General features: G+C 41.2%; 1 protein-coding gene across 1 annotated transcript in view; it reads right to left on the reverse strand.

Annotated features, from left to right (window-relative positions):
• ARHGEF28 (Rho guanine nucleotide exchange factor 28) overlaps positions 1–17527 on the reverse strand; it is a 109610-nt gene that overhangs the window by 77396 nt on the left and 14687 nt on the right. The window contains exons 5-7 of the mRNA XM_050716398.1: positions 6748–6931; positions 4711–4891; positions 894–966 (exon numbers count right to left, since the gene is read on the reverse strand). Of these exons, the coding sequence (XP_050572355.1) occupies positions 894–966; positions 4711–4891; positions 6748–6931 (438 nt within the window). The remainder of the gene's footprint in view (positions 1–893; positions 967–4710; positions 4892–6747; positions 6932–17527) is intronic.

Here is a 17527-nt window from a genome sequence, read left to right on the forward strand (position 1 = left end):
GCTACCTGGAAATACGGTCCAGCCTGGTACGGAGCCTGCCAAAGGTTTATGCAAGTGCTCATATTCATGCTACTCTCAACAGGGCTGCCACCAGAGCAGCCACTTATCCAGACCAGACACTCTCAGAGAACTCACTGTTCTTAGCAAGACACTTGATCTCAACATACAGCACCAGCCTCATAAGCAAATGCATAAAAAGTTTTAGTTAATTTCTAACAATCATACATCAAATATCCCAACTTACATACTCCTGATGCTTAGGAATGTCTTTTTGTTGTGATTTTCTTTTCAGTTCTAAGTGATCCTTGCTCTAAGGTACATACACAATGATGCATCTTGGCAATGAAAGAGAGTTCTGATTGGAAAGTACAGTCCTGCAACCCTTATGGAGGTAAACCACTCAACAATACATTGAATGTTTAATAGAAATACATGGGAGTTTTGCCAAATTAAGACATTTGGCCTGGATCCCAAAACTGTTCACACAAGAAGTTACTCTTTTGTAATCCACTCAGATCTTTATTACTTCGATTCATTTTACTGGCATTTTCAAGCTGCAGTGTTCATTCAGTTAAACACTGCCCTCTGCTGGAAACTACTGACATTTTTCTGGCTTTTGCAATAAAGTTAATTAAGGCCTTTCCAGTCACTGTGCATGCCGTAACATTTTTTGAACAATTTCAGTCTGACACTGGAAAAACAATGCTCTGTAGGGAGTATAATGATTTACAAATCTCTCATAGTGTATGATTTGTGTATTCCACTGTTGCCTACTTACAGATCTCTAATGTCATATGTAACATGATCTTCCCAAATAAATAAATAGTGTATGAATCTATGCCAACTTTCCAGAACTTTTAGAGAGTTTAACATTATGGAATAAGAAACGGTACCTTCTACAGAGCTTGTCGTACTGCAGGGCATTTTTGGACCTTCCACTGTCTCAACTTGGTTTGAATTAATACTCTATAAAAGAGAAATATATATCAAAATGACAGTAACTGTATTTGACGTCCATGACATTTAGGTAAAAATTTTAAAACAAAATCAAAGACTAGCAAACAAATAAATTATACATAATACTAAAAATGCTTGTCAGAGGTTCCACAGAATATTTTATCAGTTTCCCTCTCTCAAGAGGAAAATTACCCTCTGCTTACAGTAACTTCCTTCTCTATGAGAAAGGCAGCACAGCAGTTAGGTAGAGTGGCTCTGTCCAGAAGCCTGGTTAACCTTGTCAGCATGGCTATAAAGAGCAATTTTTACTGATAAGAAATACAAAGAGCCTAAATCAGGACTAAACACTGACTGCATAGCAAACCCAGCCTGCAAGCAGGAGTCCCTTGCTGGTCTGACCCTTCACTCAAGCTCACACACAGTAGGCATTGCTCCGCTGTCAATGAAAGGGGGGTGGTCAGGTCCAGTCACTTACTTTAGCAATTACATTCAAAGAATGTAAGAAAATGGAATGGAGGAGAGACCGTCTCCTTTCAAGTAGTTAGTTTCACCTACAGTTTGACTGCTTTTAATCTTTCCATCTACAGCTAGGATTCCCACGTATTTGTCATCTCTCAGAGCAGCAAGCAGATAATGGCATGGTAGTTTAACCTCAAGAAAGAAAGTTAGAGATGATAATGAATTATTTTGATGTCTGAATCTTGCACCCAAATTGCTTTGAAAGCCACACAGCTATCATTCCAGCTCTTTCTCCCCCTTGGTGGGACCAGTTACATTCTTCTCAGCTCCCACGTTTTCCTACTCCTACAGCTTACCTGTCAGAAGTAAGCCATTGCAGTCAACTCCTCTTTGAGAAATTACAAAATCTATCCAACACCAGGCTACAAAATTACTTTTTCAAATGTAAATTATCTTACTCATTTTGGACGATTACTCTGCTTTGTCCTCTTTTTATTTTTATTTTTTTTAAACCCTGACACCATTTGATGTGTGGACTTCAGTCCATGGATTTTTTCTTCTCTTGTGGAGGATGCTTCCTCTGTGTGTCTCCAGCAAACTGATCACCTCTACCCACTGGTTACAGCTCTGCTGGAGGTGCAAGACAAACCCCAAGAAGCTCACCTTTCCACTGCTGCCTCCCTATGTCCTCCTCCAACCCACCCTCCTCCAACCCTTGCATGCTCCCTGCAGCCTCACTGGTGGATGCTGCTACCTCCATGAGGCCATTTCTGCCTCAAAGAGGTTTAAACTTGTGGGTTTAAACTTTTTTGAATTGCACAGCCCCTGAGGGTTTCCAGTGAAGGCAAGATTTCTGCACGAGTAACTCAAGCTTACTGACAATCTTGTTTGTTTTAACTTTTCCTTTGTTCTTTTAGACTTGCAAGGAATAGTGAAGGGGCTAATAGGAAGCCACAGCTAGGGAGTGAAAAACAGAAATGTGAAAGATCAGGATTTGCTGGTGTGAATAAACACAAAAGTAGCTTCTGCTGCTCCCTTAGCCATCCATTTCACACACACAAATCCAGTGCTGCTTGGCACCATAATCGACACAAGCTCTTTCTGTTTAGTCCCTGTCTTTTTCTGACTGAAACCAAAAATAACAATGTGGGCATTTATACAGTCTCAAAATGCAGTAAACTAGATTTACTGTCTTGGAGCTAAATGTTCAAGTACAGCAGTAAATTCTACCTTTATTTTGAAACTACATATCTTGAAATCTCTGACACCCACCTTATGCTTTGGATCTAGCTAAGGGCTGCAAGTCCTTACAGAGGACTAACAGAACAAAAATTAATTTTACTTGTTGGATATAATACGTAGTCTAAACATGACAGTTTGATTACCTCCCCACAGACATTTCAGGATGACACCTGGTCTGTAGAAAATTAACCAAACCCTGTGACCTTCCTAATTATTCTGACTTATTTCAGTTTCAATAAAAGAAGTGCAACACTGATGCTGGGATGGACATAGGGTCCCCACATAGAAGGATCTAGACTGCTACAACTACAGGAATGAGCAAAAGGGAAAAGCACAACTGAAAGCTGATGGGCTTTTTTCTTAAAGTACAGAATTTTGCAACCTCAAAGAGTTTTTGTTTCTGAAAGCTGTGCAAACATCTAACATACCACACTTTTCTTTTTCCATTTCCAATACTGCAAGAAGAACTAGGATTTGATGAGTTTAAGAAAAAGCCAACGATATAAATAACAATGCATTCCTCATTACAGTCTTGGTTTTGCCACTGGGTTTACTATCGTTTCCATGGGAAAACCACACACAAATTGTAGGTATTCTGCAAGCTACAAATACAGAGTAACTTTTTTTTGTATGGGAGCAAATCAAAATCTTGGCAGTAAACACACAAGATTACACACAAGGGTTGTACAAAAAATCACACTTTACGTTTTTGTGTTAAACATAACAAGTAGCTTATGTTCTGTTATAAGAACATGTGTAATATAACAAATGTGACTCAAGGAAAATTAGCACACAAATAAGGAATGCTGAAATTAAACAAGGAAAAGGAAAGCTAAACTTTAAGACCAGAAAAAGAGAAAACTCTGACTATTTTCAGTGTCTTTTTAGCTCACTAATTTTATGTCATGAGCTAGAACTATGATTGACACATGCAGTCTCAATCCAAAATTATAGGTGAGCACCTGCACTGCTATTTAAAACCTCAGGTTTTCAACTCTTAACCTTCTTAGTTTACTTAAATTTAAGCATGTCCTGAAGGTATCACAGCAGTGCTCCAGATACCTTACAGCAAAATAAGACCCAGTGCACCATAAATTCCTCCACAGCAAAAGTCCATAATCTGTACTTTCTTGCTGTTTATAATACACTGGGGTTGGTACTGTGAGAAACTAAGTTGTGTTTTTGCAGTAGAGAACTAATTTTCTGTATTCCAAGGTAGTTGTGTAGTCATAACAAGGAGAAATGCTAAGTAGATAAGTGGACAGTAGAAGGCCTCACTGTTCCAAAATAAGGTAGAAGCTTGAGAAAAACAGGATGAGCAGTGCGAGAACAGTAAAACAAAGATCACAGGTTCCCAAAACATAAGAAAGGGGAAAAAATGAAAAGGGAGAAATTAAAGGGTTGAAAAAAATAAAAAAAAATGTACATATATGGTACAGAGGAGCGTCGAGTAGCTTGTGAACCTGTAGTACTCAGGCAATGAGGAAACAGGAGAGGTGATCAGGTGTCGGATAATAGGGAATAAAAGGTTATGATTTGTTTACTAAAATGCGCTCCTAATTGGCAAGACGCCCGCCATTGCAATCGCGAATAAAATAGCTTCACAGAAGATCCTGTCTGAAGAAAACTGAGATTTTTCTCACAATACCTGATAAAGCCTCGCAGGCATTACACTGGTACAAAGAAAGATGGAACTAAATTAAATATTTCAAAATACCAACATGAATACAACGGCAACATAATTGAAGAGACAGAGATTTCAGGGGGAGATATTCACCAGGAAGTCCACCGCAAACCTAAAACAACTTGCGGTGTAAAGGAAGCTTTGATAAAGTTCTCAACATCTCTCACTCTCCAGCTTCATATACACGGTGAGCTGCATTTACACACAGTGGAAGCCTGCAGCAGTAATCCTTCATTACACTAGACATGGGTGAAACAGGCAGCTTCAACTAGAAGGCTATTCAAAAAAAAACAACCCAGACTGAAGAGCCCACAGCAAGAAATGAGTGAAGACAACCTATGAGTGCCCCAAGCTGGGCTGGCACCCACCTTGTAGAGCAGTGGCCTGTTCCAGAAGTACCTTCTGAAGAGCCTCACGTCCGACTCCAGCAAATGTTCTGCCGTGTGGTCAAAAGTCAGCGTCAGGGCTGCTGCTGAGCGAACAAAGCGCACGCAGGCACCCTCGCCGATCTCCGCTGTGGAAATGTCAGGCGAGCAGCTGCCCTGAGAACTGGAAAAAACACGCTCCTTGAGCCAGGGGAGATGCTCTGCGTGCAGGTAGGGTGAAAATACAGTCGCAGCGCCATTCCCGCTCCCCTGTAGTACGGCCCACCAGCATCCCAGCACGCTCGCTGCAAAATCCTGAGGCAAAAAAAAAGCCTGAAACATCCACTGAAAACACAGCTGGGCAAACAAATACTTACCAAGGACTCCTTTCAGGACTGGGAAACTTCTAGCAATTGGCATGGAAAAAACAAAGACTGCTCTAGAAGTGGTGGTTAGTCACTAACAAAACAAGCCAGTGAGAGCAAGCTGTGACAATACCTATTTCTCCTAATTGCTGTCAATTAGCAGTAGTACCTTTTCCTGTTACTGTTGCCATATATAGCAGTAGGACATGACTGGCAGCTAGCAGATTTGTTATCCCATCACAGAGAGAAAAACAGAAAGTGTCTCAAGGGAGTACAGCATTGTTTGGACATTACAAACAATTCATAATGTACCGTACTGCTGTATTTTTTTCAGACAAACTGAAATGTGCATAATTCTCACATCAACTATACGCTGCACTGAACTGGGACTGAAAAAGCCCCACCCCCAAAAAAAAATAAATAGGAAAAGTAAAGTATTCAAATTCTGGCATATTTCCCCATATTTGCAAAGAAAACCAACAGTAAGAAGGGCTCCTGGCACTGAGACACACACATCAGGCAGAACTGCAGGTCAGTGCAGGGGAAGCTCCTGACAGCAGAGGCGTGCCAGAAAGCACTTGTCCTTGAAGTCATCTGTCGGTCTGGAGGAAGTCTGGCGAAAACACAGTCATCACTGCAGTGCTGGGTATGCTACCCTCTCCCTAAACTACAATCTGAGATGTTACAAAGGCCACAAAGTTGCCCAAAGCCTTTGTGAAAGTCATGTCTCTGCACCTGTGTGCCCCCCCCCACATGCATTTTAAGGGATGCCTTTACTTGTTAGCAGCAGGTGTGGGCCCAGCTAAGCCAAAGCCTTTTCAGCTTCTCATGCTGTACTGCCAGCGAGGAGTCTGGGGGTGCACAAGGAGCTGGGAGGGGACACAGCCAGGACAGCTGGCCCAAGGGGCCCGTACCACATGGCCCATACCGGACAGTAGAAACGGGAAGAGTTGTCCTGGGGGTCTGTCACTGCTCGGGGTCTGGCTGGGCATCAGTCAGCAGGTGGTGAGTGACTGCATTGCACATCACTTGTTTTATACATATATTTTATTATTATTATTATGTTCCCTTCCTTTTCTGTCCTATTAAACTATCTTTACCTCAGACCAAGTGTTTTACCTTTTTTTTCTGATTCTCTCCCCCATTCCACTGCAGGGAAATGAGTGAATGGCTGCGTGTCGCTGTGCTGCCTGCCAGGTTAAACCACAACAAACTCCCGTCAGACAAGTGTGTTTTCTAACAAGTCCAGGAAAAGGATTATTTGTTATTTAATAATTTCCTTTTACCTCTCTCATGAATCCAAAATTATTAAATGCTAGAATACAAACTCTAAGGCTACAAATTAATGTTTTATGCTATTTACATGACAGCTTGAAGGAAAAATAATAATAATAATCCCTAACTGAATCATGACAATAGCTTAAAATCACGCAAGTGCATATGTTGATACTAACACTATTAATGGATTTGAAAATGTGATGAAGGATACACATCATAATCTTGCTTTACTTGTAAATAAAAGTTTGCCACTTGTGTGAAGTGGTAATAAAGACAAGAAGTAACAGAAACCAACACAAGATAGAATCATAGGCAAGTCTTTTGAGAACAAATTACTTCCCACGTTCCTTAACAGATGAAGAGTTTTTCGGGAGAAACAACAAACCATTATACTCACTTTGTGAAGACCTCAACAAGTTTGGAGTGCCCGTTTTGTAAAGCCAAATCTAATGGTGTTGCTCCATCCTCATTAGGTAATGCTAATGCCAATGACCCTCCAGGCTGGGCTGCTAAGAACTGGGAGAGTTTAACCAAGCCTAATTTCATCACAAGATGGAGAAGAGTTTCTTTCTGTGTAGGCTCTGAAAAACACAAAAAACAAATAAAATCATAACTTAAAATCATAACTACCAGAACTGGTATTTTGTTGGCTAGGAAGCATCAAAAGAAACTTTTTTACTCTGAAGCAATAGCTCAGCTCAGGTTCAGACCCATCGAAGTATTCAGGCAGAATCCATCTTTCACTGAAATCGATAGAGTTCAGCACTTAATTGCATCTGTGGAGCTAAACCAGGATATACAAATACTATCTAAGTCCAGGAGGTAAAGAAAACACTTTGAATTACATAATTTCAGTACTTCTCTCTTTCTTCGTGTATAGTATAGCATTCAGCACAAGGGATGTCCCAATATATACTACAGAAGATAGCTGAGGCAATTTTCCAGCTGCTGTGCACAGCCTCAGCAACACAAAACATGGCACCATGGCTAAGTATTTATTTTATTTTATTTTATTGTAATTAAAGTGTGTGATTTTTTGGGGAAGCCTGCTTAACAGCATGCTAAGACATCCATAGTGGTGCAGTGAGACATAAGCTATCACACCTGTGGGTAAAGCAGGCACAATAGTTCTTGTGTCTCTTTTTGGAAAGGTGGCCTCACCCACCAATTTCTCCTCTTTGCTTTTTAACACATAATCACTAAGTTCAACAGAGACTGAACCTTAAAATAAAGCAGTAGACAACATGGACTAAATCTTGTGATGCTGATTGTTCTTCACTTGAGCCATTTGCTTGACTTACTCCAAGCAAGATTTATCTGTCTACATACATTTTCAAACACAAAGCCTCTAGTTTAAGGGCAATAAATGAATATTAGCTCAAGTGCTACTAAACATATTCCTTACATTGATATTTTGGTATGAAGCTAAATATTAGAGTGTTTTCACAAGCATCAAGTATACAAGTAGTTAATGTACTGCTCTCAGAACAACTGGCTGAAATCTATTAAGATTCCAGTGATTTATGATACTCTAATGACATTTATCAGACCAATTCAATTGATTTTTTTTCTACCCTATTACTCAAACAGTTCAGAATATATTATTAAAAATAACATTGTTCAGTGACAAAGGAATATTGAAGCTCCTAAAGCACAGGCATATTTTAAAAAAAATCCTTCCTCACCCTTCCCTCCTACCTGTTGGCTACCCAATACATGATCTGGTACATTATCTTGCCCATGCAATATTTATTTTCTCCCAGGTTCTGGTCAGTAATGTTGTTCCTTGGTCTCCCCATTTCAGACTTTAGGCATAGCTGTGTCCATCTGTACACAGGATCTGCTGCAGCATCTCAGGCCACAGAGCAAAGTAACAATCTATACTTTTTTTCTCAAAGGTCTGCAAAATATTTCAAATTTCAGTCTTTGGAGACAATGATTATTGCTGCAGTTTTATTGCCAACATTAATCATTAACAGAATGAATTATAGTATTTACATATGTTTTAAATGAGATGGCATATATATTTGAAAGTTTTCAAGCACATGCTACCTTTCAGTCTAAGCACTGAATCCAACTCAAGCATTTCCAGAATCTCTCTGATAAACAGGGATATATCATAATATATTCACTTATCTGTAGATAAGCCAACACTCAATATTTTGCTGACTTGGGGCCCCAGCTATAGGTAATACTTATGATTGGGCTGAAACTGATGGGAGTTGTGAGATGCAATAATTACACTTTTTGTTATGAAAAATACACCAAGGAACTTTTCCGTATATCAAATCTAGCACTTTTTCCTAAAATCAATATATTTTTCATCTTGCACAGAAAACAAATCACAGCAGAAAAATATGTTTAGGCCTTTTTTTTTTTTTTTTTTTTTACATCAGCCGTGCAAAATACAAACAGCAGCATTTAAAATATATAGCATAACCATAAAACAAGATCTGTTTCTTATCTAGGGACCATCAATACACCCATTTTTTTGCAAGGAGAGACCTAGCCTAGCTCCAGTGCCATTTGCAAGCCCACACATGCTAGCCCAGGCTTTCAAAGTCTCTGACCTCTTTTCAGTCCACCTAGTATGAAACACACTGCATAAATGGCTATGTTTATGGAAGGGAAACTAAGGGATGTGTCAGAAGAAAGAAAATGTGGGGGGAAAAGGTTTCTCAGAAGAGCATCAGTGAAGAACTTGGCCCCTTTTGCTTATCTTCCACACAGACAAGCTCATGAATGACCAGGAGGAGGTGGCATTAGAAACTCCCTTCTCTCTCCTTTCTGCTCTTGGGGATAATGTTCCCTGCTTCATCTTAGCACTGCTGTGTAGCTAAGGCCAGGGCCAGTGTCCCCTCTGCAGCCTGTCCCAGGTGCAGCAAGGGATGGCTGCTGCACATGGCCCCTGCCTGCGTGGGGCTGTGCATGTAATGCACACAGAGCTGTGCTGATGTATGGGTGCCAGCATATCTAGCAATAGCCAGCTGATGCTGGCTGAGAATTCAGAGCAAGATTTAGGACACATATGCCTAAAAATGAATCACCTGGTCCTGCAGTGTCTGGATGACTCAAAAAGACAAGTGAAGGTGAGAGCCTCAGAGAGAAGCTTCACAGAAACCCACGCAGTGAGCAAGTGTCTAGCTAAAGTCAGCCCACAGGCAATACAGAGCATTAGAATCTCAGTCCAAATCCCAGCTTCAAACTGTGAAACAAAGGATGATGTGCCACTTCAAAAACGGAAGACCTCCATTCTACTTCCTCCTTGGCCAGATGCGATGTGGACCCACATCTTCACACTTCTTCAGGTCCCCCCCTTCAGATGGGAGCACAGCCTGTCTGCTCCATTAATGAGTAATTGAAAGTGGCTCACCAACTATGCCGAAGAAAATTCAAGGGACGCAGGGCAGGAGGAGACCACAAAAGCAGCAGCCTGACTCTACTGCAACAGAGCACCGCTGGGAACCAGACACCAGCGTTTCCATGTCTGGCATGCTTATATATACACCAAGGAGTTAGAGTTTCCTGGAGATGCCCAGGAAATTTTGTGGTTTAAAACACAGTCCCAAGGACATATTATGCGTTTCCAGACTAAAATGTTCACTAAAGCATGGGCTTTCAGAATTGCTCCTTGCTCTTGAGCTCTTAAATTCCGCTGAAGTCCCACTTTAGACACCAAATTAGGACACTTTGGATGATTATAATTTGGCCATTTTCTTTCTATATAAGCAACCAGTGCATAAGCCCATCTAATTAAAACACATGCAAATGTTTTAACCAGTATTAAGTACACTAAGCATCTGATTATATATTAACCACACCCCAACCCTCAGATTAAAGACAGAAATAAAAGGGCAAACTGTACTCTGAACTCCACTGCCTGATTAAAACTTTGGCCTTGGGTCACTGGGTTTCAATGTATATTATAACACTGTAATTAATAAAACAAACAAACAAGCACACACACACACACAAACCAGAGATAAACTTACACTGGGCAAAATAAGATTAGGACTTTTCTGCTCAGCAAAAAAGGGAGCCCTTAGGAAGACTCCCATAACCAGCAGTAGCCTACTCTAAGTTCTGACACTGCAGCAAATAAAGTTACACTTCCGGAGGCCAAATCCTAAAACAATGTAGTGTGAATAAGTCTGCCACAGAAGAACCTAGTTTTAAAATTAACTTAAATAACACTTATTAATCTCTGTGGTCTTAAAACATGACTTACAATAACATGTTCTGTTATCTCACCACATATATTCTGGTAACTAATTTTTATATGTCCAACCTAACGACCTTCATCTAACACTAGCCTCAGTTTGCTCACGGCTACCTTAAAAGCATGTTGTAGCAGAACCAGCCTGGCAGTTCAACCAACTGTTTTCACAAGCACTTAGTTAAAAGCAGTACTTAGATCCCTCTGCAATCTTCAACTCCACAGAGTCTTTGCTGGGCTACTCTCCTACTACTCCCATCTGGCTTGCCTAGGAGCAGGCAAAACCTGATGGTGATTACTAACAGCTTCAGGATACTAAAATCTGAAATATAAAGCTTAAGGTCTGCAAGATAAATAGAAAGGTAAATGAGTTCTTTCAGTACAAGGAAAATATTTTTCACCACAAGGATGGTCAAACATTGGGACAGGCTGCCCAGAGGGGTTACAGGCTTTCTGTCCTTTGGAGGTACTCAAAACTTGACCCTGAGCAACCAGATCCAACTCTGATGCAAGCCATGAGCGGAGGGCAGGAACAGACCACCTCCAGCAATCCTCTCCATACAAATTCTGCATTCTGCTATGGTTCTATTTATGGTTAGCAATACTAAACAGGGAAAAAAAAAAAAAAAAGAAAAGAAAAAGACTTGATGTCCAGTAATAGGTTTTTATTTTAACTAGATCTGCCTGGAGAAAAAAAAAAAAAAAAAAAGTTCTGATTTTTTTAGCAACTTTTTTCATAAGGATAGCTTCCAGTTTCAATTCTTCTCTTTTACTCCTCCTCTTCTGGCTCCTCAACGGCACGGAACAAATGGCATTTTCCCATATTTTTTCATTTTCATTTACTCTTCCCTTGAGGAAGACTTTTAATGTGGCAAAATGGCAAAACAAACAGAACAATAAATAAAAATACCACATCAAGAAACAAAAATAAAGATGTGGTGAAAAAAAAACAAGTAACATAATTCATTGAACTTCATTCAGAGGCCAAAAAATGGAAGAAAACCAGGAAAGAATGAAAACATTTATTCAACAAATTCATAGTCAAATGGTATAAAATACCATTTTCCATCAAGACACACAAAAAACAATTACTAACATTTGAAAGATGCAATGCTGGCTGATTCATACAAGGCTAGATACCACAAAGCAGGTGGTGCTGTAAAGGATATGCACTATCAGGACGTTGTTTTGCATTGCATCCCAGTTCTCCGGCCAAAACACCCTGTTTGAGTTACACGGAGTTGAGCCAAACACAATCTGTTTTAAACATTAAATAAATCCCTTTGTTCTTCCTTGCACCTGAATCTCTTCCTATGTCCAAAACAATAAACTAAAAACAAATATTTCTCTCTGACAGAAATGACTAAGCCCTTTCTGGGCTATGAATCTCATTCATTTCCTGGAAGGAGACTGAAAACTCAAGACTTGTGACTTGAAAAGCAGAGGGAGACATCAAAACAGTCTGACAAATTCCAGTTTTTCCTGGCTTCATTCTTTTATGTATTACTCTTATTTTTTTTTTTAATTTTCCCCTAGGTACGAGTTTATAAAGAGGTCTTCTGTGCACCCCACTACTGGAGAAACATACATATGTGCTGAACTCACATGGCAAATGGTTTTGTGAACAGACAGCAGTGAGGCATAAAGTCAGTGCTGTTGTGACACCTAACCCCTTTCCACTTACTAACTGGTACATCCCCTTTTTCTTTACTCTCCCTATTCCTCACATCATCATCTGCCCTTCTGTAGAGTAAACTGCTGGATTTGGTGATCTGTGTTGATCCCTTCCAGCTGCAACTATTCCAATCTATTCTGATACCCTTCAACCTACTTCAGACAGAGCTGGCCCAGGCGCAGGAGGTTGGTTACAACAGTCAGGCACATCTTCTGCTCTTGGTTTGGCCAAACCCAACCAGTAGCCACCAGCCTGGCACTGAGGCATGTCTGAGTGCATGCAGTGTAGCAGGATCATGATTAGCACCAAGTAGAAACAGTAACAGGATTTACAGTGAAAGGGAGCAGGGGAGGGAAATGAAAATGTCAAAAATGCAACAGAAAACAGAACAGCGTTCCCCAAAAGCAGCCTATAAAGCAGAAAAGTTGGATACTTCAAGTCATTCTGTGAGAAACTAAGTTGTGTTTTTGCAGTAGAGAACTAATTTTCTGTATTCCAAGGTAGTTGTGTAGTCATAACAAGGAGAAATGCTAAGTAGATAAGTGGACAGTAGAAGGCCTCACTGTTCCAAAATAAGGTAGAAGCTTGAGAAAAACAGGATGAGCAGTGTGAGAACAGTAAAACAAAGATCACGGGTTCTCAAAACATAAGAAAGGAAAAGAAAAAAAAGGGAAAAGGGAGAAATTAAAGAGTTGAAGAAAAAAAATGTACATATATGGTACAGAGGAGCGTCGAGTAGCTTGTGAACCTGTAGTACTCAGGCAATGAGGAAACAGGGGAGGTGATCAGGTGTCGGGTAATAGAGAATAAAAGGTTATGATTTGTTTACTATAATGCACTCTTAATTGGCAGGACGCCCACCATTGCAATCGCGAATAAAATAGCTTCACAGAAGATCCTGTCTGAAGAAAATTATTAAGATTTTTCTCACAATTCCACAACACCTATTCCTAGAAAATAATTACAGAGCATTTATGAAATAAAATGAAAATTCTCTTTGTTCCTGAAAGAGAATTAAACAAGTATAGACACTGTTCCCTTCCCTATGAGCCACAGCTAATTTTCATAACTCAGAGTGTAATTTTATTGCTTCTACTAATAGCCTCAAACCTAAAAGAGCACCCTTCCTCGAGAAAATAACTGTAGTAGTGACAAAGCTGGCAGCAAATGCTCTTGTTTCACTACCAGCACAGTTATGTCACCCAGACAACCTGACCTCAGCCTCCCAGCAATGCCCTTAAAGCAAACTGAGACACCCTCATCAGCCTGTGTGTAATGCAGATGCCTTGCAGAGTCCATGCTCCTGCACTCCCGCACCCATTCTGACAGTCAGGGGACAAAAGCCTGAGCATGCCAAGGACGTAAGAGTTGCAGAGAGGATGCTGTATCCATGCCTAATGGCCTTTGGGGGCTGCCAGCCCTGAAAAACTGCCCTAAGCTGACCCTACTAAAGGAAGCAAGGAGATATTCTCTAAAGGTTACTGTGGAGCATTTCTCATCCAAATGAATCCATCTTTTCTTTTCATCTTTTTTTTTTTTCCTGAACATAAAAACTGTGAGAGGATTCTCCTTTTCTGACCAACTTTAACAAGTTATTTGGGCTAATATTTATTACAGATTAGCTTCCTAAATTGAGCAATCCAATTTTCAGAATGAAAATGTCCATTACAAAAGTACAATCAGCAAATAAGCAGCTTCTCCATCCCTGTCTCTCTTTCCCCTTTCCTCAAACCCACCAAGGAGTAAGTGTCCAAGCACAGCACCTCCGCTGGGTCCTCAGTTTCCCCTGGCAGCAAACTGGCTCTGGGTGATCAGACTGTCTGACTCTCTTTTGTGAGCAGGCATTTTCTGACATAGCTGTCTAACAGGCACTTATTACAAGTGAGGATTACCAGAAGGTTCGTGCTTTCTTGTTTCCTTTGTTGAACTTTAAATAATGTGGATAACAAGTTCTGACCTGTGCAACTGCACTAAATTCCTGAATTATTTGCAATGCTCCCTAGACAATCCAGTCTCTCTCTTTATCCAGTACTTTTTATGCCTTATAAAGGGAATACAAACACTTTTTCCAAATACCATAGCTCCTATGAATAAATTATTCTTCCATCTTTCCATCAACCCGTACGTCTCTAAATCCTCATAAAAATGAAAGAGGTCCAAAAACACCAGATGGTGCAACAATTTTCTCAAGCCATGTGTCACTCAAAAGTAATTTTTTTCTAATAAAAATAGCCCAACAGGTCTGAAAACTGGCAGAATCAGCAACAATTTAGTCTCACAGGCATGAGATCCTAACTAGTGATGACGGTACCACCCAAAATCTTTCACAATACTGATACTAAAATGAACATCCTGACACTGTCACGTGTCAAGACACTAAACAGACCTTCACGACAAGGAATTTCAGGGACATCAGGGAGGGAAAGAGGGTCTCCCTCTCTTTTTAGCTCCTTATAAATCCCATATTTCTCACCCAATTTGATCTTTTTCAGGGGGTGTCAGGGAAGAAGCATGGTGCTGGGGCAACATTTCATTACTTCATGGTGGAACATGAAGAACCTTCTTCTCCTCTTCCTCTCACCTGTCCAAGGCCCTCCTTCCCCAGTCCATTCCCTTATCCCTCCCTCTCTTTCCCCTGCATGCACAGGCCTCCCTCTGCCACATGCAACCCATGGCTTTGCTCAGCCTCTTGGCATTGGGACAAAAATACTGGTACAGGGACAACAAGTGGGTTAGAATATGAGTCAGTGCTTCTCAGGCTCAGGTGAAAGAGAATATGGCTGTGAGACAAAACAAAAAAAAAATATGCTTTCTGAAAAGAAAGAGAAAGGATACAGGAGATGAAGAAGAATTATACAAATCGATTAGAAGAGACTAAAACAGATGGGCCTCATGGACAGAAAACAAAGGGGAAAAATTAAAAGACCTACGTAGAGACTTTTAAAGTAAAATGCTGAATACTCAGTTACTGTGGGTAAGCTGCTCTCCTGTCAAGTTGATTATATATACTCTGAGATGACAGCCTTCCTTATTTCTGTATGTGTGCACATGGCCATAACCAGTGATTTGAGCAAGCAAAGCCATTCTTGCAAGTGATGCATTTAAAGGACTCCACAGACTTCTGTCCCAAAAGGCCTAGAGTCAGGACTTCTCTGGGTATGGAAGGCTCTCCACCACCTACCTGCCTTAACAGAGGCACAGCAAACTCCGCTCAAAGGCCAGGATCCATCTTGTCCTGGTTCAGCCTCAGTTTTCTTTGCTGTATCAACACATCCTTACCATAGCACTGGCAGCAACACATTTATTGTGCTGCACAAAATCTGACAGAAGGAAGAACTACGCTACATCAGGAGTGGAGGGAGAGACAGAAAGAATGACATACCACCCTTGGGCTGAAGGAAAAACTGCCCAGAAACCTTTTGGGAGCCCTCAGTCAACAAGAGTTGCCAGCCTTTGCCTTCTTGCCCAACAGGGACACCCCTTACAAGGACTTTGTCATGCTGGGAGAGGAGGGAGCCAACCACCCAGATGTAACACAAGCACTGCCTGGAAAGCAGGGGGAAGATCCCCATTTAAAGCAATGCCTGAGGTATGAATGCGGATGTGACCTGCACACATCAATGGAGAGTACTGCAGCTGGGTCAGGGCAATGCCAGACATGAGCACAGACGTGGAGAAGAACTCATTGAGAGCAGCCCTGCAGAGAAGGACTTGGGAGTTCTGATAGACAAAAGGCTTAGCATAAGCCAGCAATGCGCGATTGCAGCCCAGAAGGGCAGCATGTGGAGGGAGGCGATTGTCCTCCTCTGTTCTGCCCTTGTGAGGCCCCACCTGGCGTGCTGCAGCCAGGTCTGGGGCCCTCAGCACAAGAAGGATGTGGGTGTGTTACAGTTGGTCCAGAGGACGGCCATGAAGTTGGTCAGAGGGCTGGAGCACCTCTCCTATGACTAGGGGAGCTGGGGCTGTTCAGCCTAAAGAAGAGAATGCTCCAGGGTGACCTTACTGCAGCTTTTCAGTACTTAAAGGGGGCTTATAAAAAAGAGGGAAAGCAACTTTTTGCTGGCAGATAAATGACAGAACAAGGGGAATGCTTTTAAACTAAAAGAGGGGAGATTTATGTTAGGAGGAAATTCTTGTGTGGGTGGTGAGGCACTGGCACAGGCTGCCCAGAGAAGCTGTGGATGCCCCATCCCTGTAAGTGTTCAAGACCAGGCAGGATGGGGCTTTGGGCAACCTGGTCTGTGGGAGGTGGCCCTTCCCATGGCATGGGGGTTGGGACTGGGTGGTCCTTAAGGTCCCTTCCAACCCAGGCTGTTCTATGATTCTATGATTCCTGGTTAGACACACTCCCCACAAGAGGCATGAATGACCACTGAGTCTGAGCAATTTAATGTATAAATGCTGCAGTACACTTCAAAATTAACAGCTAGCAAAACTAAAAATTCATGAATTTTGCGATTTGGGTAGCAGCTGCCCTGGCAGAGCTCTGCCTGGTACTGGCTGTGCTGGTCTCTGATCCCCCAGATTCACAACACACACAGCAGAAACTCCCCCATGTTTCAGGCAAACAGGTAGGCATCTAGATTTGGCCAAGCATCTCTCATTAGCTCTGGTGTCCTGCTGTTACTTCTGGGCTGGGCTTCAGCTGGTTTTGATGAAAAGCTTAGCAAAATCCGTGAAAAAACTACAGTTGATTTCTTCAGGCTTTGAATCAAGGTCTTCACTGCTACAAAACAGTCATTCCAGAAGTTGAGCAATGTGAACAAATATTTACTACACATGAAAATGAAACAAGTAAATCCAATGTCTAGCCAATATTTGAATGAGCCTTGGTATTTGTTTTTACATCTCTTGAAAGAGCTATTTACAGCAGACAGACAAAAACTATCCTTCTCCTGAGGAAGGCAGTAGCAGATTTCAAGCTGACTGTCATTAAGAATTAGAAAGATTTAAGACAGGGAAAAACCCTCACCTAGAGAAATGGGCTAAGCGTTGTGTTTTCAGTTCCCAAAAGTTTGCATGAATCTCTCCTTCAGTTTGGCTCATATGGAAACTGCCTGTCCTCCAAATTTTAGCAATTTAAAGTACTAAGAGGAAAACAGCCAAAAGTACCAAATTTTCAATGAAAAACATGTGAAGCCATCAAGTTTAACACTGTTTCCAACCTCAGCTATAAATCAGCTCGGTCTGCAAAAAAAATTACACCCTTCAGCAAAACGTAACTACAGCTTTGTGTTTGCAATGAAACATGAAACCAGGCAAATTTCACCTGATTTTGTTACAAAA

The sequence above is a fragment of the Cygnus atratus genome, chromosome Z (genome assembly GCF_013377495.2).
Source record: "Cygnus atratus isolate AKBS03 ecotype Queensland, Australia chromosome Z, CAtr_DNAZoo_HiC_assembly, whole genome shotgun sequence".
Lineage (NCBI taxonomy): Eukaryota > Metazoa > Chordata > Aves > Anseriformes > Anatidae > Cygnus > Cygnus atratus.